The 23,440-nt window shown below is 43.1% G+C and overlaps 1 protein-coding gene across 2 annotated transcripts in view; it reads right to left on the reverse strand.

Annotated features, from left to right (window-relative positions):
* PIDD1 (p53-induced death domain protein 1) overlaps positions 1-23,440 on the reverse strand; it is a 154,461-nt gene that overhangs the window by 34,599 nt on the left and 96,422 nt on the right. For both annotated transcript variants that reach the window (XR_011201390.1, XM_069223108.1), the window contains exons 9-13: positions 12,305-12,452; positions 8,597-8,732; positions 7,259-7,409; positions 6,286-6,409; positions 2,731-2,849 (exon numbers count right to left, since the gene is read on the reverse strand). Coding sequence is in view for 1 of the 2 variants with exons in the window: in XM_069223108.1 (XP_069079209.1) it covers positions 2,731-2,849; positions 6,286-6,409; positions 7,259-7,409; positions 8,597-8,732; positions 12,305-12,452 (678 nt within the window). In the remaining variant the exon portion in view is untranslated. The remainder of the gene's footprint in view (positions 1-2,730; positions 2,850-6,285; positions 6,410-7,258; positions 7,410-8,596; positions 8,733-12,304; positions 12,453-23,440) is intronic.

A 23,440-nucleotide genomic window follows, 5' to 3' on the forward strand; every position in this document is an offset into this window, starting at 1 on the left:
GGTATCTTGACATTTTAATTGTTTCTTGAAGGCTAAACACACAAGGAACTTTTCGGCAGGTGCTTTTAAATCGCAAGTTTTAGAAGTTATTGCTAAACACAGCGTGCCCCTCAGGTCAGCGCCCAGTGCGGTCGCACCATGCGCACCGCCCAAAGGCCAGCCCTGCATAAAAGGCTACATACGCCCACACAGTGACCAAGGTCAGGCTGCATTTACTTTTCTGCATTTATCCACCAATGTGGGGGCTGCAACTCGTGTGCAATGTGTACAGTTCCAGGTCATGTGACAACTACTTGACCTTGTGCATGCCAACCTGCAGTGGGCTGTAAGTGCATCAATGTGAGGATTGGTCTGGGATGCTCAGATGAGCTTCCATGTCAGCCTCGAAGTGAGCTATGATTGCCAGGATTGTCCACACAGTGGTGCCAGGGCCTGCTTGGTGAAACTAGACCATCCACGGAGCTGAGCTTGGAGAAGACGCAAGTTGCACCTGAAATCCTTGCCAGCCACCGCTTTTGCTGCAAGTGATCCCGGCAGGCCTCTGGCTGTGGTGGGACGGAACCACTGAGCTTGCACTGAAAGGAGCTCAAGTGCTATAAACGTCTTACCCAATATAACCCTGGGGGTAAGAACCATAGTAAACAGTGACCAATTGTGCATTAGACTTGTGGGAAAACCTAAACTGCACCCAAGCCTTACTCAAGTTTCTACACTAATTTTGGAGGAGACAGATCCAACAAAGTTATTAAGGTTGGTAGAGAGCACTGGGGATGTGTGAAGGATGCAGCACCGACTAGAGTATCGTGATCAGGTGCATCACCACGTATGCTGGATTAAACTGTGTAGTATTGATAACAGCTGTGTAATTAAAAAGTTATTTTTACAAAAGACAAGCAATGGGCTGGATATAAAAGTTAATATGTCTGTTGACTGATTATTGAGTGTTGAACTCATGCAATACACAACATCCCTTGGAAGCCTATGACCGCTCATCCTCACTACCATGAGAGTGTGGAAAGGGCTGCACTGGGCCACATTTGCAGATCCATAACAGGACACATCCTAGGACACCCTGGCAAACGACACCAACCAGTGGGGCCCAGGAGCCCCTATCTCCTCTGTGCCCCCCAAATGGGGTCTGCCACACTTCATAGTTCCTTCGACAACACCTCACTGACGGTGGCTTAGAGAGTTCATAACAAACCAGAGCCTTCTCATCACTTCTTGACCTGAAACAAACATTGATTAACTATGCCACTACCAAAAGCGTGCACAGAGGGCAAAAATGCAGCACAGTGTGACAAACGTTGACATTAAGGACATGCAAAGGAAATTTAAGCAATGTTGTACAAAATAGAGTCTGAGAGGATGTAGGTGCAGATAATGGGTTATGGGGAAAAGAGACCAGGGATTGGCCATCACTGATGAACAGGAAAATGTGACAAATTGAGAATTCCATGTCTACGGTTTGTCATACAAGTAATGTGTAATTCTTTGTGCTGGCATGACTTGGTAGATCGTCACAAGGAATCTCTACACGTGGAAACATGTCCAGGAAGCAATGGCTCTGGAATACAAATAAATAATAGCATTGCATTTGATATATTATAGATTTATTATAATATTGATGATGTCGTTGTCAGAAGAGAACGGCAGGAGAAGTTCTTCAACGGCAATGGCATTAGCCTCTTGCAGTAGAGCTAAAAGGGCAGCAAAAACTAATTATTTATTGAAGGTGTTGATATCGTAATTCAAACATGTTTTTTTAAATTGTGTCGAAGAAACATCTTCAGAGAACCTTTATCTATCTGAAAATATAAGATGGCAAACAAGGGCTGCTAGGCCCCTTACAAAAACTCGGAGGACAGATTACGTCCGCTGGTGACTCTCTAAATGTGAGTGGAGAGGTTGTACTCTTGCTGGACCCAGGATCAGAAAGTTCATCCCTGAGATTATGTAATCGGGAAAGGAGGTTATCAATAAAGAGGAATATCATGGCTTTGAAGGTGGAGTATGGAAAGAGCCTCCCAAAAGCTACTTCACTACTACATTAAGTTTGTGTTTTTACCGTATGGACTATTTGGAAAGATGATTCTATAAACCCTGGTAAAGGTTTTGGGGCATGGCTATAGAAATGATATTTCCAGGTTGTGGCAGTGAAGAATATTTGTAACGGGATGACACCTTCCAATTGCTGTGGAAATGTACTGTTTATAATTAAAACTCGATATAAAACTTTTTTTAAACTTTGTGTTTTAATAAATTTGATACACTTGCAGAAAATGGAATCCTCTTATGAATCCCAAATTGACAATATGTTGGAGTCGGCTACATCACTGCATTATTTTACTTATCAGCAAAAGAAGCATACTTTCCTAGAGGTAACACATTAGGTAAGCTGAAGAAGAATAAGCCACTTGAAAGAAAAGCCACAGAGTGCAGCAGACCACGATGTAAGCACATTGTTGTCAACCAGGTAGTTAGCGAATGAGCTATGAGTGCGGCAACACAAATTTATAGTAAAGGCTGTTATTTTTTAATGCTGCAGCAGTTTCAAGAAATATAGGAATTTCAATATCCAGTACATCACATCATCTTTTAAGGTGATTTTCCACAGGTGACTTTCTTCAAATCCCAGATAAATTCTCCCTGGCTAAAGACTTCCTGTTCCTAGTTACGTGTTCACAGATCACAGAATGCTAGCTCTTGCATTAATTGCGTCCAACTTACCTGCCCTTTCACAGCCTGCTCCTTCCTGCTCACACCGGACTTCACATAGATCTCCTTCATGTTCTTCATATGTGAGTAAAAGATAAAGGAAATTCTGCCATCCACACAATCTGGGCGATCTTGGGTAGGGTGAAGGGAAGAGTGGAGAAGAAAAGCGTCCAGTTAGTCAATACCAGCAGGATCTGTAGAAAGGTAAGTTATTTACCACTCATGTCTCCAGAGATATGCTACCTTTACCATTCAATTTCTGTTCTAACTACTCTCCATAAGGATTTTGGCAGCGAGTCGGGGTCTGCTAAATATGAGCCATGTCATCCAAAATGTTCTCCAGTTATTACCTCTGCAGACATTGACACATTGCATTTATGGGCTGAACACAGCAACCAGTCGTCCTTTGACGTAGCAAAGTAGCCCTGAATTATTTATAACAATTCAATGCAAGAATTTAAAGAGCAGCTCTACGTTTTAGATGCATTTTCTGATTTATTAGCTGGAAGGCTATCTCCTGTGAATAATTTGCTTGAAGGGGAAAGGAGAAAGGGCGATTAGGGTTTGTGCACTTACATTAGTGGACCTAACTATTCCCTTCCTCCAGAAAGGGCATGAGAATATGGAAATTGTAATGAAATCTAGAAAGTTCCTTACACTGTGCGTATGGTATAAGAAAACGACTGTTCACAATGATTAACTCTTTTGATTGCCTTCTCTGTTCCCTAATAAAATATATATCTTTTTTTAATGAAATCAAGAAACTTGGGAGTAGAAGCCAGAACTTGCTAATGTTTTCTTGCCATGTTGACTATTCTAGAAGGATCAATCCCAATAAGATTAAGTTATCTGCATGCGGAACAAAACCAGTGATAAGCAATCAATCAATCGAACAGGAAGACCCACATAGAGGAAGCATGTACCCAACCATGACCTAGACCAACACCATCTAAGTGCTCTACCCTGTAGTGTTCAGTAGTGATGATGTCAGAATGCCTGGCTTATAATTATTTTAGTGAAGGGTTGCTTTCTAAGATGTTTGTTTCTACTGCTGGGGTTTTCTCTGCGTAGTCTGCCATTTAAAGACCCACGTACTCTTGGGGTAGGTTTATCACTGTTTTACGTACGTTAATCAGCAATGCAACCTCAACTCATGGGACAGTTGGCGGCCGGAGTTACACTCAGCCGCTATGGTTCCACAAACATGCATCTGAAATGCAGTGCAGGCAAAGCGAGAAGCCAAATTATTGACAGCCTGGTAGTGGCAGGTAGTAGTTATGTTAGAAATAACTTTGAGGCTCGCCAAGGTCCAGCATTCCATATAGTGGTGGCATGACTTTGTGCTGCTTCTATTCTTTTAACGGGATGTCACTAGTTAACGCTGACCCCTGGGCTGCAAACATGGCCTTGGGAAAGCTTACCCTTTAAATATTTTTGAAGAACCATTTCTCCTTATGGGGATCTCAGAAAATGTATAAAAGCTTTTCGGGAGATGGAGTGGTTGAGGCTTAAGTACTGCAGAGTCTATTTTAAATTACAGAGTTTTGTTTTTTATGGCAGGAGAGTTTCGCAAAGGCAAAGAAACCTCTGTCCCAGTGTACACATTGGCAGTCCTTTTAGGGTGCTACCAGCAGCTGCAGGAAATTAAACTTAGGTGGAATTGCAGAGCTGCTCCTGATCTCACATTCAGCACAGATGACTGCGTCTGATTGCATCTAGCGGTTCATCTTGTGCATAAAAGGATGCTGAAGCAGTGACCATGACTGAGTGTGAAAGAATTCCCACTTCTGCTTCTCGCTCGATTTGGTTCACAAGTAAGCAGCTCCTGGGGCTTTGGAATAGAATGGTTGCTTTTAATTATAGAGTTTCACTTTTTATTACAGCACGTTTTCTTTGTGAATAGGAAAGCAACTTTTTTCCTATGTGCTGATCTGCACCTCTCCAAAGTCCTTCGGGCATCTGCACTTCTTTAAACATAGACGGAGCAGCAGAGCTGCTCTTCAGCTCACATTCTAATCAGATAATTTCTACTTTAGCACGTTTACCACGGATGGTCAAGTCTTACTGTATTGTTGATCCAGACTGTGCCTGGAAGTAGGTTGACTGTAGTGACAGTGACTGCCTAACAGAATATACACATTCATGGCAACCACTCCTACCTTCTCCTTTGGGTCTCAGACACAAAAGGGAGCGTGGGCTTTCAGATGCTTTGTTTTACATGATACAGTCACTCTGTGTCCAGTGCATGCCCTGAAAAGAAGCTTTATCCTATAGGGCAGTGTTTCCCAACATGTGGTCCAGGGACCCATGGGGGTCCGCTAAGCATCCTCAGAGGGTCCGTGACTGCTTAAAAAATTAAATATTTTTAACATATTAGGTACCCAGCTTTCACTAATGACTTAGTGGGAGTCCCCAGATTCCAATAATGATTCAGTGGGGGTCCCTGGGTTCCAGTAATGAGTACGTGGGGGTCCACAGGAGTCAAAAGTTTAGGAACCACTACTATAGGGTGTCCGTTCCTTATATCGTTTCACTCACTCCTGGCAGTCAGAATACTATTTTGTTTTGCCAGGTGTAGTATGCCAGGGGAATGTGGTCTAAAGCTTAATTCATCACACAAGCCAGAAAAGTATCTTTTTTCTGGGACCAGCTGCGTGTGAGGTATCCAACATGTTTCACCTCCATATTTTGTCATCAGCAGCTCAGAGAAGCAAACAGCATCTCAAAGACTTTCCTAATTTGGCAGAATGGAGAAGTAGGATGTAGGAAGCAATAGGCATCTAACTCTACGCTCCTGGAGGTGGTAGATCAACACGTGAGAGGATTACTTCCCCTCATGGATTTCCCACGAGGCTGGAACACTCGGAAAAGCGAGGGAGAGAGGGAAAGGGAGAGAGGGAGAGAGAGAGAGAAAGAGGGAGAGAGAGAGAGAGAGAGAGAGGGAGAGAGAGAGAGATTTTTTTTTTTATAGCTCAAACAGTTTGGCAAGCTCCCATGGCAGATGTTCACCAATAAGCCTGTCTTATGTCATGGTATGCGGTGTACAATATGGAGTAAAGGCACAGTCTCAACTCCCTCCCTGAGAGGTTGACGGATGTTGAGCAGACCTTCCACTAATCAGGGCACAATGGGCCATATATTACCTTGCATTAAAATATTCCAAGACCAATTGTGTATGGATAACTGTAGGGATTATTTTACGCTTAGTTAGATTCAATATTTATTCATTATTCTACTGAAGATTTCCTAGCCCCTCTCGTTACAGAAGGATGTTCAGAAGTGGGGTTTCCACAGACAACACATATCTTCATTCTAAGCAAAAGAATATTATCTTTGGGAAAATGCCTTAAGTCTGTTTGGATGATACCATTGCGAGTCTTTTAAGGTTCCCTTTCGTTGAATGGTTGCAACTATAGAGCAGAGATATCTCTCACCGTTCTTCATATCAAATATTAGCCTGAAGGCCACAATCTGTACAGTTCGTGGTGATGCAAAAACATGTATATTTTGATAAGTGACTTTTTTTTTAAAATGTGGAAGCTTGGAATATTTTATCCAGTATAATACCTGCATCTATTTCCAAGCCCCGTTCAAAGGCGGCAAAGAACTGCTCTCCTTCAAACATATCCACCAGGTCAGAGGGCTCCGGGCCCTGGTACCGGTCATTAAGCTTTTTCAAAATTGTCTCCACCTAAAGGGCAGCAAAGAAAGAATTCAGGACATAGTCATATATCGGGTGCTAATGCATGCATTTGTGAGATCTCTTGACAAGCACTACAATGGCAGCTACTTTCGACCATCCTCAGCCGTAGCTGTAAGGTGACAGGATTTAGATTAAGATATTTTGCAAGTATACTTTCTTCCATTCTGCATACCCAATGCTGTAGATGATAGGTGTGCTGATCCACCCTTCAGAAACAATATACCTATTAGTAACACAATCTCTAAAGGCTTTTGAGCTTGCTTCTCATTCTTTTCTCGGAGGGTCTTTTTGGTCTTATCATTAGAGGATCACCCTGTCTTGAATGTAGAGCGAATTGTAGTTGTGACCAGGCTCTCCAGTAGCCAAGAAAGCACCTAGATTGCAACTAACTAGAAACTAGGTGGAGCTAAAGATCAAATCCCTGGCCATGCTTTCTGTAGACATTGTGGTTCATGAGTATGTTTTTGGACCTTCTGCTATCTGCGGTATCTGTAATTGACTGCATTTCCCTTGAATTCTCCAGAACGTTCTGACCCACAAAAGCAGGTTCCTTACATTTGTAATCTGGAAAAAAGAAGCATTAGGTCAAGGATGACCGGTGGGTGCGGGTAATCACTGGGGTAAATGGAGAATATCTGACATAATGGTGTTGCATCTAGAAAACGCCATCTTTATGCTTCTAAAGCACAAAAAAAAAACTCTAATTGGAAACAGTTTATATTCAAGACAAATGCCCATTCACAGACATGTATGACCTTGAAACCTGTTGGAACTTCCTAGGCAAGACCCATTCTAACTCCACTGCTAAGACAAAACCCACAGTATCCCAAAACAAACCTTTTGTTTCGGAGCACACTGAAGCAGGACTTGTTCAGGGTCCCTCTTCCTCTGGAGAGCAACAAAATTCACCTGGTACAAGCGCAGTCGCTCGTAAACCTTCTTGGCAATGCCCCCCACATAGGTTTTGGTAGTGTACCACAGCCAGTACCTGAGAGGGAAGAGAAGTAAGAACAGGTGAGGACATCTTGGACCCAAATTGGTTCCCCCGTTTTAGCTTAATTTTATATTTCATATTTAACACGCTTTAGCTGCATTGATTTTAGCGATGACATTTTAACACTTTCCCTGCATGATATTCTTCTAGGAATATGTTGTAAGGGTTGCTTGTTTAGTTAGCCTTTTTCTTTGCATGTAACCAGTACATTCTTTTCAAGGCTAGAAACACAGAACACGATATTCTAATGCTTAGGTTGCCCATTCAGGAGACAACTTCTATTATCCAGGCATAGCATTGCTTCAGAGCTGTGCTTCCAAGGCAGTACAGCTTTTATTATATAAATGGTGCACTGACCTGGAAGGGGCAGAGGGGCATTCTAGCCGCCATCATCCTGGGACGAATACTGTGTTCGACATGCAGCTCTGCTGGTGCTAATCTACCAGCTTCCGACGAGTATTGCCACCCACACTACAGGCTGATTTCTGATGCTATTTCCAGGTATGGGGCTAAGGCTAATCCCTTAGACCAGGCAAAGGCAGAACAGTACACCTGCTATGCTCTCAGTATAGCGACAGAGTTAGGTAGAAACCTATAGAACTCACTTACCATGACTGGAGTGTTCATTACCTTTACCATGTTCATAAATCTGGTAACCTTGCTTTGTTCCATCTGCCTAATCACTGCAGCTCATTCTCTCTATGCAAGAATACAATTGTTTCAATAAATGTATTGAAACATATCTCATATCTATCTTGTTTTCGCCTGGGCATGCATGAGTAATACAAAAAAGGGTAAGATCTGTTTCAACAACTTCCCTGAGGAGTCAGGAGTCTGAGAAGCTAGAGTGCCATGTTTAGTTTGCTATAATCACCTTCCACCCTGGCAGGTGAAGGGGTTCGAATGAGGCACTGTGGGCTAGCTAGGAATTGGTCCAACAGCTCCCAATGTTGTGGAGAGTCTTAGTCCCCCACATTCGAAAGGTCTGTTGTCCTAATATGCAGTCCTATTACCTTAGTAGGAACCGCAGAACACCTTATGTTGAAACAGAGCATTAGATGAGGCACAGAAATAGTGGTGTTGCTAAATTAGGCAGAGGGCCCCTTAAGTGGTGGAAATAAATTATGGAGATGTAAATAAGAAACACTTAGAAGAGGACTCTGAAGTCAGTAAGTACTCACCAAGAGAAGTGGTCAACCTCAAAGAGCGCATAAATGTGGGTGAATTCCAGCACCACTTGGTTAGTGATGTCATTCCACGTCTGGGCCTGTAGGTCGCCATGTAGAAGATGCAGCCGAGACCGCTCTAAACTCTGCCCTAAGGAAGGCACAATAAGAGAGGTTTAGATAGCAGGAAAAGGGAAAGAGAACAGTGGAAAGAATCATCAGCAGAGGGGACAGCAGAAAGAAGAACAAGAGTTGGAAGAGACAAAGAAAGATGGAGAAGGGTAGATTAATGAATGGAACAAAAGGTGATAGAAAGTAGTAAGGTGACAGAGCAAACACAAGGACTGATGGTACTTAGATAATTAGATCATGAAGATGTAAATTCAGCATGCCTGAGTGTTCACTGAGGTTTCTTTTAAACTAAGAGGCATTTGTACAATATTGAAGTGGATTTTGCCTAAAAACAACCTAAGCCCTACTTCAATAGTTGGTCTACATAGTTTAATAAACTAATTAAATATATTTTTGTGACTAAAAGAGACTTCGTGGCATGAAGGTTTAAAGAACCCTCCAGCTATTCAGTGAAGGTCAAGATATTAACTATAGCAGCTCCGATTCTGCAAGCAATACATTATACCTTGCCTTTACAATGGACACATACAGTATGATGACCACAGAGGAAGAAGAGCAGATTGCAACAAGGGCAAAGGAGACTTGGGAAGTCCAGGCACCACTGTGGCCCTGCCTTCTCCTAGACTTGATATACTCCTTTGAAATCATTTCCGAATCTATCTGATCCACTACTTTCTACAATCAAAATGTTTGTACTTGGGCCAGACAGGGGCGGTCCCATAAATGGACTGTCTGTAAAATGTGTAATCTAGAACCAGAATCATAAGAGTAACTTTCCCTAAACTTTTTTCAAGACTTCCAAAAAAATTAAGAGGCCATAGCTATTTGGGACCAGCACTGCTGGTGCTCCTGTGTGGTGGTTCTCTGGTAGAAGGAGTGTTTTTTGCATATAAAGGCACAACCATAGTGAATGCACTATACAATTCACAATGTCCTGCCAAACTGCTTCCCCCAGAAGAAAATGTATTTTAAAGGGTACTGAGAGAGCCTGCTGCATGAGCAACCAGCACTTCCGTGTTTTGTAGATGACTTAGCTATAAAGAGCAGTCCACTTAGTGAAGACTTTCAGGCAAACATATTTCTCAGCATGGCATGACCAACCTGACCATCTACTCTCAACAGGATGTCTTATATATGTACTCAATTAAATAAACAAAGTTAACAATCACTGTTTATCATTTTCATCTAGTGAATTTCATATATCTACGTTTAAATCGAGTTGCTTACCCAAGGAATTACCACTTTATTGACTGTGAGAATAAAAAGAAACAAGACAACATGTAACTGGGGTTCTCCGAAGGAGATCACGGCCCTTCATGCCTAATGCTGATCATTAGTAGCCCCCGCACATACTACACACATGGACCCAAACAACTAAAGTTATACCAAAGTATTCTTTTGTGATTATACTTACAATTTCTGCTTTCTCTGGTTTTTACAGATAAATTCAGGCAAAAAATCTACTCCTCTTTATTATTAAACGTGAATAAAACGGAAAACGTCTCTTTTGGGTGATTCTCAATGCTATCAATCATGTCTGTCATTGCTAATCACTGTGCAGGCTGATAGGCGGGAAGTTAAAAAACAGTAAATACTTTTTCTAATAAAGCTTTAAACAACTGCCGATGTGCACAAGTATTTACCAGAAAACACTTGAGTGTAATGCATACGAGGGAAGCATCACACACTAAAATCCATTGGGCATCCGACTACGAGTGGGCCTCATTAGTTAAATACATGTGGAAATAACTAGTTGACTTTTCATATAAAAAAAAAAAAAAAAAAGTAACATGGATTAATTAAAAAATAAATGAGGATATATACAGAAGGAAAGGTCTAAAAAAACAAATACAGTCAGCCTTAATAATAGCCTCAATAATAGTGCACACTTTTCTGGTCCTGACTGTGTTTTTTGATTAGCTCTTGCAAAGAGAAACAATGCGTTTAAATGTATAAGTACCTGCCAAAGCAGAGGCTTTACAGGGAATACTGCATAAAGATAAGGGAGGATATTACAGGTAGCTGTAGTAGCAGTAAGAAAAAAAACATGAAAAATATAAGGAACTAGTGGCTTTGGAGTCTACATAAAGGGAGAAAATAAGAACTTGGACTTATGTCCTGGGCCAAATGTTTCCTTCAGCAGGAGATTAATGGCCAGATGTACGACTGTATGTTTAGCAACTCACATTTGCGATTCATTAGTGAGTCGCAAATTGTGAGTTTCAAAACCAAATGACACTGTTTGCGATTCCCAATGGGGTCGCAAATGAACTACTTCATCAATATTCATGAGGTAGGTCACAGTTTGCAACCCCATTGGGAATGGCTGCACTCACAGTTTTTTTTTTTTTTTTTAAATGCATGCTGTTTTCCTTAAAGGAAAAGGGGATGCATTTCATTAATAATTCCATTAATAAAATGAAAAGTTTTCTTTTCATTTTTTCGGAGTAGGCGTAGGACCACTACCTGCTCGGAAAAAATATTTTGACATCCAATCACAAAGGGGAATGGGCCTCGTGGGGATTCCTTTCCAGTTTGTGAATGGGTTACCATCAATTTGAAATTGGTGGTAACTGCGACAATCATACATGCCACTGCGACTCGCAATTAGGAAAGGATGCCCTTGGAATGCCCCTTCCTATTTGGGACTCGCTATCCCTATTTTGTGAGTCGGTATTTGCATGCCGGCTCGCAAAATAGGGGTGGTGCTTTGGAAAAGGCCATTTTGCTATCACAAAGGGCAAAATTTGCCTTCTGTGCAATACATGTGGCTCTTTTTTTGAATAGCCTGTCTTTCATTAAGTGAGTAGGGATGCATATAAATATTAAAATACATGAATAAAGAATTTATAAAAATACAATTACTCTTGTACCAGGGATTAGGATGCCCTGCACAAACGTTTATAATTCTGAACTGGATATTCTGGAGCAAGCAAACACCACATGACTACTAGGTGTGTAAGGAAGTTGTCAGTGTTCCAATCCATAGATCTGACAGCCATCAGATCCAAAGATTACAGCAGCAGGTCAACTAATCTTCTCTGCGGAAGGGCACAGAGAAGGCCGTTTGTGCTGGTCTTTAGTTGCAGATTACTGGTAAACTAGGCTTGATTTGGGATTTGTCCCATAATTTCAATGCATCAGCATGGTCACTCCTAGGTTTTACTTTTAAACTAGATCTCTTGACTCTTTTCCCCCCTTTTAAGTCTATACTCATTCAGGACTTCTTGTGCCTAGCCCTCAAATAGATCACAGCACTGTATGTGTGATTACCGGCAAGCATGGGCCAATATGTTTCTCGATCAACAATCATCCAATGTCCTCTGCTACATTTGAAGGTACTGAAGTAGGTTTGTGCTCAAAACATGGTTGCTCTGACATCATGTAATGTAATAATGCTATACTATTTTTGAGACATTTTAGCACATCAGTCTGCCATTACTATGGTCTCATAGAGCCGACGGTCATCTGAGCTTATTTGCTCTTCCTTTCACACGTTTACATCTCAAACATCAAGCCATGATGATTCGTTTTATTCTCAAGACACTTAGAACTCACCAGATCAGTGGGACGAAGATGGACAGCACTGACCTGTGACGCCTGGTGGCAGAGGGAGCTGAATTTGAACGGGTTTGAGGAAGTTGATGCTAGAGCTCTGGGAGAGGCAGAGGAGGGGGCTGGCGGTGGATTCCGGATCATTTGTTATCTCCTGAAGCTCCTCTTCAGTGATGGGCAAAACCTGGAGGACACAATAAAAACACATGTAAATGATACAGAATAGCGCTGTGTGGGGAACTAGCCAATTAACAGAGAATAAACACATTTATTCAATACTTTTAATACTTCATCATGGCCTAGTGAATAACATGCACGGCCCTCTGCAATGCTCACCACACATTTTACTATTAACCTTTTTTATCACCATAAGAATTCAACAAGAAATGCACTCTTACATTATGGCCGCTCAGGTATTTCCTCCTACTTTGGGTTCCAAGTTTCTGCAAGCTGACCAAAAGCAGACGGGCCTCTGGTGTTGGATTCTTACCTATGGAATTTTCTTCCTCTGCCTCTCCAAAAAATAACAATAACTACTGCTTTCAGCAAAGTGTATAAACCTTGAGTAGTGGGTCCTGCCTATGGTTTAGCAACAAGTGCTGGCGCCCAGGGGAAAATGTAGTTTCTGGTGTGGGCCCTGTGAAAAGCTGTTAAAATACAAGATGGGGGCACCAAAATGCAAAGTAACACAGAGGAACATCACACCTCCCGGAGCTAATCAGGCAAAGGGCGGTACTTGCTTCCACCTAGTTGAGGAAGAGAGCAGAAGACCTATCGGTCTCAGATTGAAAGTCTAAGAACAGCATTGACACAGTTCCTGCAGGAAGTCCTCTGAAAAACCAGCAGGCACTGTGCAGGAATCGGTCTCATTCAGGAACAACAGAAAGTACAGGTGCAGATGAGAAAATGCATGGGTAGGAAAATGTGGCCCGTCCACAGGGGGATGTGGTCACTTGTCTAAGGAACTAGGAGAGACATCACTTTAGATCTCACCCATTTCAGCAAGGCCTGTTGTACAACATGAGACTTCACTTTCAATTTTTCTGCTTCACACCTGGGAGTGTAGCTCATTTACTGCAGCGATAATCAAATCATCAACAAGATACCACCCCTGATAGTACCAGGAACATCAATGCCAGCAGAACTGCATGAAATTCACCCGACCTCAACCCTAGAAACATACCCAGATTATTGCTCCCAGGCACCCCAAATGAGACTCTTTCACTCATGAAACTGCTTCCAATTATGTGGTCCGTGTTTGTTTAGTGCTGGCAGCATCTATTTGTCATAAATATTGTTTTTTCATAGTACTCCTACAGTAATGCTGGGAACTGCAACTTTCTGAAAGCCGTTTTCGGGAATCCAATTCAAGGAAACCTCTCCTTGCCGCAACTAGTCTTGCATGGGGAGTTCCTAATTCCGTACAAGTGGTGCAAGGTGGAGACTTAAAAAATGAAACACTATGAACCCTTATTCTCGGTAGAGTAGCAAAAGAGGTGAGGCGGGACTTCTTAGATGATGGAATGAAGATGATGATTAATACTGTCCTGTAATGACAACATGGGACACGGAGGACAACTGAAAGTAGCAGGCTAAAAGACCTGCCACACTGCCTCCTGGAAAATCTCCTCACTCATCCTCAATGGTATGGTACAATGAAACAGAAATGAGCAGGGGCAGCTCCTCCGTTAAGGCGGAGGAGCGTCGCCCCCCGCCAGCAGATGCAAAACTTGAAAAATAAAATGATAATAAACCAGGTTTATTATCATTTTAATGTTCGTCAGTGTCTGACTCTTTGGGCGGAGTCCTCACCGTGATGACAACCATGGAGGGGGAGTGGTGTGCCTTCCCCTCAGTGCGCATGTGGGTTTGGACGGCCATCTCAGGATGACCAAACCGACATGGGCACTGAGCTGACTCCAACCCAAGCTGTGTTGCCGGGCTCGAGACAGCAGGCTCAGGCTCCCAGTCTGCCTGGGAGCGCACATTGAGGGCATTAAGGCCAATCCGGACACAGTCGCGTTAGGCTTGACCACAAGGCAGTCTGGGAGCCTGTGCCTGCCATGGAGCAAGAGGAGTAGAAGAGCGGCGATCAGTCAGGAGGCAGGTAAGTTCTTTTTTTTTTTTTTTAGTTTATTTTATTGTTGTCTCCCCACACCCTGAGCCCCAACTACCCCCCACTCCCCTGACACACCTGCCCCAGCACCCTTTCCTGACATCGGCTGCTACTGAAATGAGGCTGCAGAGATCCTGCCTCTGCTTCCAATGGATATCATCAGTGAGAAAAGCAGTGAGTCTCCAGCACAGTAAGTAGCTGTGTACATCTTTTGCTTCCTTGGATAAACAATATGCCAAGGAGAAGCTTTATTTACAGTGCTGGTCAAAATGGGCCAACCAGCATCTAGATTATCAAGTGTTTTTAATTCACAATAGACCTTAAAGTGAGCTATGCTAGTACAGAAGCAGTGCCTGATTCTAAGGGCACAATACCTCCTCCACTCTTGATTGGTCCATCCCTTTAGTGATGTACGAGCCTAACAAATAAGGCTTCACCCAGTTTCAAAAGTACTTTGCCCACTTTTGTCACGAAATATTTTTTTTTTTTAATCAGTCTTCCATATAGATCATGTTAGGATGAACAAATTAATGAGCTATTGTAAAACACACAAATACCTAATTATGGATGTTCTGATGCTTAGCACAAGCAAGGAGAAAAGGAAACAAGGCAACGACAAAACAAATATCAAACTTGGAATAGAATAGTTTTAACGGTTTTTCGAAAGCAGGAAATTAGATAGCATTTTAGTGGACAGAAGGTGCGAATTCCAGTGCCTGGGTCCTAGGTAGTGGAAAGAGTGGCCTCCAAACCTGGTCCTGTGGATCTTATAAAGAGTCAAAAGGTGAAGAGAGGTGGATCGCAGTAAGTAGGTAAGTTTGTAGCATTGGATTCTGTCCTATAGATAGCAAGGGCTGAGACCATGGATGGCCCGATGACAGAGTGCTTTCAACAGAGATTGTTTAGTAATGGGAAGTCAGTGTAAACTGGTAAAGTGATGCAAGATGGATGCATGCAGAGGGATACTAAGAAGGAGTTGAGCAGCAACATTTTTCACAAGTTGAAGTTGGCCAATTAGACAGTGAATAAGACCACGAAAAAAAGAGTTCCCATTTACGCTTCTAGGAAAAGGGGTAAGATTTTTCTTAAACTGAGAACATAGTAGAAACACGACACAGATAAATGAGCAATGTGGATTGCAAAGAATAATAATGAATCAAACAGAACACCCAAATTGGGAACTGTACGGGAAGTAGAGGACGTAATGCCAAGATCGGTGGAGGACTAGATGAAGGGAAAGCGACTGAGCAACATTGTCTCAGTTTTGTCCCAGTTTCATCCACCTGGCCACGCTAGACAAACAGTGATGCTCCGGTGACTCATCCAAATGGTGAACATATAGGATTTCATTTAAACCAAAGCACCCCCAATCAAAGGGTGCATAGGTTTTTCCAGGCAAGAGCTGTGACTCTTGAAAGCTACTAACTAAATTTAGGTTTGCCTTACATTCAGAGACTGGCTTTTTGTTGCATGTGTGAGAATGTATATGCTTGAGCTGTCTAGCAACAGTTTCAAAAGTCTTTTGAGTCGTCTAACAACAATTTCAAAAGTCCTTAATTAGATGATGATGATTCTTCCTTCTATCAGGAGAAACTTTAACTTCTGGCCCCATGTAACAAAAGCCAAACCTCTGCTTCTGGAGTCCAAAAATGAAATGTTTGCTAACCAGCTAAGGATATTCTAAACTACATTTGGAGCTTAACTGAGGTCGGTGAGTTTCAGAAGTTTCACAGTATGGTGCACTAGAAGACACAGAATGCCTGACGAGTAGTGGTTCAGCATTAAGATTCTGTGATAGAAAGTGCATTTTAAATTGTTAAAATAAAGGCAGAAGGGTTTTTGCTGAGCCACAACGCTAGATCTTCAGTGATCCACCTGCACTGGGCGGACGTGGATGTGAAAAGATACGGAGATGTCCATTACGCAAGAGAAACAAAAGACCAATCAGTTGATTCATCATTAGCAGAAGCAAAGGGAAGAAAGAGACCAGCCCCTAAAGCCTTAAGGGACAAGGAAATAAAGGCAAAACAGCCCATATGAGAGTCCACAAAATGTTGCAGCTAACGGGAAATGCAGCTATGAACAACTTAAAGATGCAGGAAATTGAGCTTCTCAAGCAATTAACACAGGGCCAAGGCACTGAACAGTGAAAAGAGAGAGATCCAGGAGACGAAACACAAACAGCATTACCTCGTGCCATTTACAATCCTGCACAAACAAAATCTCCACTGTTCCACCCAGATCGGCCTTTTCCCAACTACTGTTCAGTTTTTAGATTCCACCAATAAAGAAATTAACAAAGGGATGTGCCAAATTGCGTTCACACATAGAATGATGACGTGCCTTTAAACAAGTCCTTAAGGATTTGATTCCAGATTACATTAGCTCCAGAGATGCTCCACCGTTAAGGTATCCATGTCCTTTGTAATGAAGTGCAGTTCAAATCAAAACATCTGAAGTCATCCAAAATCCACGTTTTCAGGCAACACTGGTCATATATTCACCTAGGAAGTAAGAAGGAAGTGACGTGGAAGATGGGCAAAGAAAGAGATGGAGACAGAGAAAGATTAAGAAAGGATAAAGGGACAGGTGGTGAAAAAGAGTGCAAGAGAGAGAGAGAGAGAGAAAGGGGAGAGGGATGGGAGGAACGAAAGTCTACCTGCCTCACTGTTTCTGTCTCATACTATGTATGTTTCCTTGATTTATTCCACAATACCAGAAGAAAATACTTTCTGCAGTGTCAAGCTCTTGTAGGATGCTAGAAAGTTGGAAGTTACAAGAAAAGAGGATGTACATTTCTGAGGCAAGCTTTACATACCATCACTTCAATAAAAAAAAACATCTACACTAGCACTGTGTGATGTCCTACTTCCACTCTTCCATAATGTTAACCAAGCAGCAAAGATGCAAATAGTTTGATGGGTTTGAAATAAAATTCCTTAAGAATTGAAATCTGCAACCCCTCTAAGGTCTTCAAAATGTCCTCAAGTCTAGTGTGTTATGAAAGCATTTAAAGCCTTCAAAATATCAATGCCTACTTATGGCATATTTCATTTGTCTGCAGCAGCCAAGATGTCCAAGCCTTAAACCTCCCCAAATAAAACTGATGATGATCAACTTAATCACTAAACCTGGGGCCAAATTCCACAGATTCCAGTTACAAATGGATCTCTATCCCTGCATTCCCTTCTAAGGGAACATTCCTCATGCCAGCAACCACCACAGCAAGTGTCAAATTGTTACTATCTCAAGTACACTATAGCATGACAGGCCCAGAAAGAGAACATAGATGGACAAGAAGAGGAAATTCAATATCCTGGCTATTCCTGGAGTGAATTTATCATTTTCCTCAAAGGCTGCAATTCCCCTACTAATGGAATTCAATTTCTGTCCTACAGTATTTATGGTTGAAATGAATGTAAGCAAATTGTAAAGTCACCAAATGTCCAACTACTGGGCTGGGGATATTTTTAAGTTCTCCTTACTTTATGAGAAAACATGGCTCTTGAATAAAGTTTGTGGCTGTTTTGATGAGATCATGCAAGGATAGTTGATCTGAGATATAGACATTCAGTTTCTAGGTAAATGATGATCACATTGCCCATGACTGGCAAAGCCTCTGCGGTCATCTTCTGCATTTTAGTAAAACACCAAGTAGCCATTAAGCAACCCAACTGCAGAATAATAAAACTCCCATGTCTGTCACTCTCCAATTCATTGGAAAAACCTGGAATATATGGGACAGACAGGGACTATCTTTCAAAACCTCCTTCTCAGATTCCTGATGGAAGATGACCCACAGAAGGGGAATGTCCTCCAGCTACAAATCTTTGCAATTTGGCTAATACAATTGGTGCAGGTTGATAACTCGATTGATGCTCCTCTTTTCACTAACACAATCAACTTCCAAAACTGATTTAGAGTAAAGCGGACCAAACAACCACTTTTTTATGGAAGAAGCCTTCCATTTCCTTATCTATCAAGCTACAGTAGTCCTAGACCACTTTACACCGAGCAATCTTATAAAATTGCTCATCATTGGAGCTACACAGGCTCCGACTGAATGGACCAGGAAATGAGGCAATTCCTACCTAAGAATGATGCTGTATTTATGCATCATTTCCGACCTCTGTTTCAAAATCCAGGCTCTATCACGAGAAAGAACAGGTTGTTTCAGGACTGGTACTAATACTCGCTTAAGCAAACTCTTTCCCCTAGGAACTTCTATGTAGAACATGGTAACCAGTTAAATGACTAGTCTGTTTCTTGGTCAGACCTGCAGAACACTCTAGAAGGGAATACCTTTCAGATAGAAGACTGGGTTTTGTTCTGGGCTCTGTATACCCTCACTAACCTAGCAATTAGCAGACATCACTGGTAGTTAGGTGGACCTTCTGCCTCAGCATGATGGGAAGACAACATTTCTAAAACATATCTATGATGATGGTAGGTTTTGAAGGTTTCAAAGAATTCTATGGGAAATGGCATATTCAAAACACATTTCTTGTTGTAAGCTGTGGTGGTTGCCAAAACGTGAGGCCTGGCCGGGGTTTGCAGTGGAACCTGCGATAAATCTGGTAAATCCCCATATGATCTGAGAGGGGGTTTGGCAGACTTGTCTCTAAGCGCTTGCACTCAGGCTACATCAGCATTTATATCACAGTTAAGACAGGAGTGAAAGGAACTGAGAAACACACATTTGTATCAGGTACTTTACAAATGTAAAAAAGTGCTTGGTAAAGCTTCAACACTGCAAATACGTACCCAGAAAACATGAAGGCACACTTATTACACAAACTCAATTGGAAATTGGATAGGAAATCCTCCAGATGTGGAGTTGCAACTTAATCATGCATAATTACTACTGGCAGGACAGTCTGCTTTGTTCATTTGACATCCTTTGTGAAAAGATCTCCTAAATCACCGAAGGGACCTCTAAATGGTCCAAGTATGAGTGCTACAGTCTTTTCCCATAATCTGATCTCATCTTCCTCTTCAGCTTTAATTGGTAGCCATGAATCATCTCCCTGTCTCACAGTCCTTGCGCTTGGTAGTCATCCTGGACATATTATTCTACCTGAGTGGGTTGCATGATGAGTCAGCAGAGTTGGCATACTGGCCAGTCTCAGAAATTGCCTACCACAGTGGTTCTTAACCTTTTGACTGAATCATTACTGTAATCCAGGGACTCTCAACAAGTCATTTTTGGATACCAGGGACCCCTGGCACAAGCAATTTCTAGAATTTGAACCTCAAAATAATACACAAAAATACAGAAACATGTATACACCAAACAAATGCCCAAATAATGACTTTTTTAAATTCTAAATAAACTATAGAAAAAAATCAAATTTTTAGTTTTGCTTTTTTATTAATGCACACTTTATCACTTTTAGATTTAATTCTGTAAACAGTCACGGGCCCTCTGATTAGGCCTCGTGGACCTCCAGGAGGCCTCAGGATCCAGTTTAAGAACTTGTCGCCTAGTACACTATATTATCTATTAAGGGGGTTCCAACCCTGATAAAACTTTGGGGCACATTCCTATTGGTGGCCAGATAAGATTGAGCCTCATTTTTATGTATAGCAGAGCCAGATTACCACCTTGGACATGCTTATCGTCAGGCATAATGGTAGGTACAGAGAGTGATTTTCTTAAATACAGGCCAGTCGCTCCTGTTGTTATGATAACCCCCCTGTTGGAGGCAGCACATTCTGGTTGGCTGAGGCTGGGTCCTAGCCAGGCAGAACTCACCACTCCTGTCAGGGCTGGGTGATTACACTCACTGTATAACTTATGCTCAGCCGTGGATAGCTTGGCACAGAGCATTCCGGCTTATCACAGTAGCAATGGTAAAGCATTGGCGCTGCAATACCACACAATTACGGTGAGCATCACAAAAGTGACTTCACACATGGAATATGTAAATACGTTTTGTATTCAACACACACATTAATTAACACAGCAAGTATAACTCTGGGCAGGAATCACCATTTAAAATAACACTAGCAGTAGTAGGCCCAACTATGTTAAAACTACATTTGCAGTATGCACATGTGAGAAAAATAATACATTCCCTCCTTGCACCCACATGAAGTGCCAAACGTTGTGAGCACGAGACCCACCCTAGCGATTACCCCAACTCAATTATACACAGTCCTAGGTTCACAACGATATCAGCAATACGTACTTGCAGAGCAATGCAGCACTTTAAATTAGCTTCACAGGCCAGGCTGCACAGGTACTAAAATCTAAGGTCAACCATGTCAGTCCTCTGGCAAGAATTAAAGTGTCTGGCAACACCGTTGTGCAGTGTAACAATCACCCGCAGTCGCTCCCACATACTCACTCCACACCGCCAAGCGGTGCCATGGATATCAGAAGGCTTGTAACTTACTGACTCGCATACACTCGCTCCCAGCACCCAAATGCTTTGCACTGATATCTAAGCAGGTTAGCTGTCACTGCACTCGCAGACCCTCCTCATGGGCCCCAAACTCTTCCTCCACCTGGTCCTACTGCCCCACCTCCCATTAGCTGAAGATGCAAACAGCGTTTCCCCGGGTGCTAGGCCGCACTCGGCTAGAGTCACTCTTGTTCAGGCACTCAGGGACAATATGGGGGAAAGGAAGAGATACCAGCGGAGCAGATAAGTCACCAAAGAGAGGTTTGGCCACCACTTGGGGAGTTCACTAGAGGTCTCCACACCGTGCCTTCCGGCGTGGGCCCAGGGCTGCAATGCACAGGAGGGAGGGTTGTTTGGGGACACACACTGGTCACAGTGGCACCCAGTTGAGCTAGGTACTGTAATACAAAATAGTTTCCAAATCTCACTCCTCCCTGGGAGGAGGTGCAACATCTGGGGCGCAATGACTTGAGAAGCATCACACAGTTCCCAACTGCACACACAAGGTGCTCAATGCTGTACCTCCATGGAATGAGGCAAAACATCTGGTGTGCAATGACTTGAGTCGCACCAGACAGGTTCTGATTGCACACACAAAGTGCTCAATGTCGTATCTCCCTGGAATGAGGCACAACGTCTGATGCACGATGAGATGAGCCGCACCAGACAATCCGATTAAACACACAAAAAGGGTTCTGCTCCCAAACCTCCCTGGAATAAGGCTCAATCTCTGGTGCTTGATTATTTGAGTCACACCAGACACTTCTGATCGCAAACACAACTTGTTCAATGTTGTGCCTCCCTGGAATGAGGCACAACATCTGGTGAGCAATGACCTGAGTCGCACCAGACGATCTGGCTCCACACACAAAAGACAAAAGTTCAGTGGCCCGCACAAGGTAGGATACGGCACTGCTCCTTGGACGTCCACACCACCGAGGGTCGTCATCTATGACACAGACACCCCACACAATGGGCCATGTGGGGTCCAGCACCAGTGAATCAGCCCCACAACGAAGGGCCACACTCTGTGAAATAAATACTTTGAATGCACTGCACAAGGCAAAACTGGCCTCCAGACAGAATACTTGCTTCAGCGCTTGCAACGCTGCTACCTGAGGAAGTCTAGCCAGCAATGTGAGTACTCCATATGACAGCGGTACAAGGTGTAGGTCCCTCACAAGAGGTCTTTGATGTCCCAGAGACTTCCAGAAGAGAATGGGGGCACGACGTTGTACACTTGGAGCGCAAATTTCAGAGTGCCACACTGCAGCAACTAGTTTGCCCAGGCCAACCACAATGTCCGAACGGTGCGTAGTCCCTTCCTAGGGGCAGTAAATACTCCTTGTGCACAAAAGAATTCTCTGGCAGTGTACACCACGGCGGTCCAGCATTTCTGTCCTACGTTCCCGCAAGTGCAGCTCTAAGTTGCTGAAGTATGGTACCAGTAGATATACTGAAGTGCGCCTTTAAATTTGGGGGTGGTTCAAATGGTTCCCCCTTGATGTCGCTCCTAAATTTCAGTCCTATCTGCAATTGGCCATGGAATGAAGATAGTTATCTTTAGTGGGGCCATGATCTGGCTCTGAGAAGCGAAGTGTCAAAACCTCTCCCTCCAATCTATCCAGCCAGGCGCTCTACTGGCAGAGGCCTGTCATTCCAGGTGACCAAGTTTTATGGCTGTCGCTTGGAAATGCACAGATGTGCTTTCCCCGCCTCCAGTGAAATGGAGTTGGAATTAAAAGGCACCAAAAGAGAGGTTTTATAACACTGAAATGCCCACTTCTAAGAAGTGGCATTTCTAGAGCATTACTGACAAAACCACCTTTATCATGGGACAAACTCCTTGAGAATCCAATGATAGGAAACACCATGAGGATGCTTCACTGCGATCCACTGTTGCAGTTCAGGATCAATTGTAACCTAGCCCCATGTTAACCAATGGGCATAGCAGCTCTCAAGTGTAGTGAAAACAAACATGGGTATTCTTTCACTACAGGGGCATATGTGCCCTGGCACATGTACAAGCTTGTAGGGGCTAGGTGGACACAAGTTAAAGGACAACATACAGGTGCAAGTGCTCCCATTCAGACCTGCTGTAACAGGCCAAGTACATAGCGGCATACCATTGTGCATATCTGCACATACTGGTCAGCGCCACTTTCCTGGCATAGTTAGGAAGGCATGCACGCTTTAACACTTTCACACTTTATTCACAGTGGGAAAGTGCATAGGGCCCTAAAGGCACTTTAAACCTCATTGTGCAAGGGCACACCCACTGGCCTGCTGTGTCAGGCTCAGTGTACACTGAAACACCATTGTGCAAGTGTGCTCATACTGGTAAGCAATGGCAGACCCGGGCCTTTATTGGACATAATGGTGCAAGTGAGCACATACTGACCTGCAATGCCAGGGTCAGCACATGTCAGAATACCATTGCAAGTGTGCCCACTCTGGCCTGCAGTGGCCGGTCCAGTACACATTAGTTAGCGCCACTTCCCACCATGCTTAGGAAGGTTGCTGCCACTTCCATACTGTACTCACAGCTGGAAAGTGCCCCGGGTCCTAAGGCCACTCACAGGGAATCTGCTAAATCTATGGAAGGGGCCAACCCACTAGGTAGGGAGAACCCATGTGGGGGTCATTTCC

Source organism: Pleurodeles waltl, chromosome 3_1 (genome assembly GCF_031143425.1).
Source record: "Pleurodeles waltl isolate 20211129_DDA chromosome 3_1, aPleWal1.hap1.20221129, whole genome shotgun sequence".
NCBI classification, from domain to species: Eukaryota; Metazoa; Chordata; class Amphibia; order Caudata; family Salamandridae; genus Pleurodeles; species Pleurodeles waltl.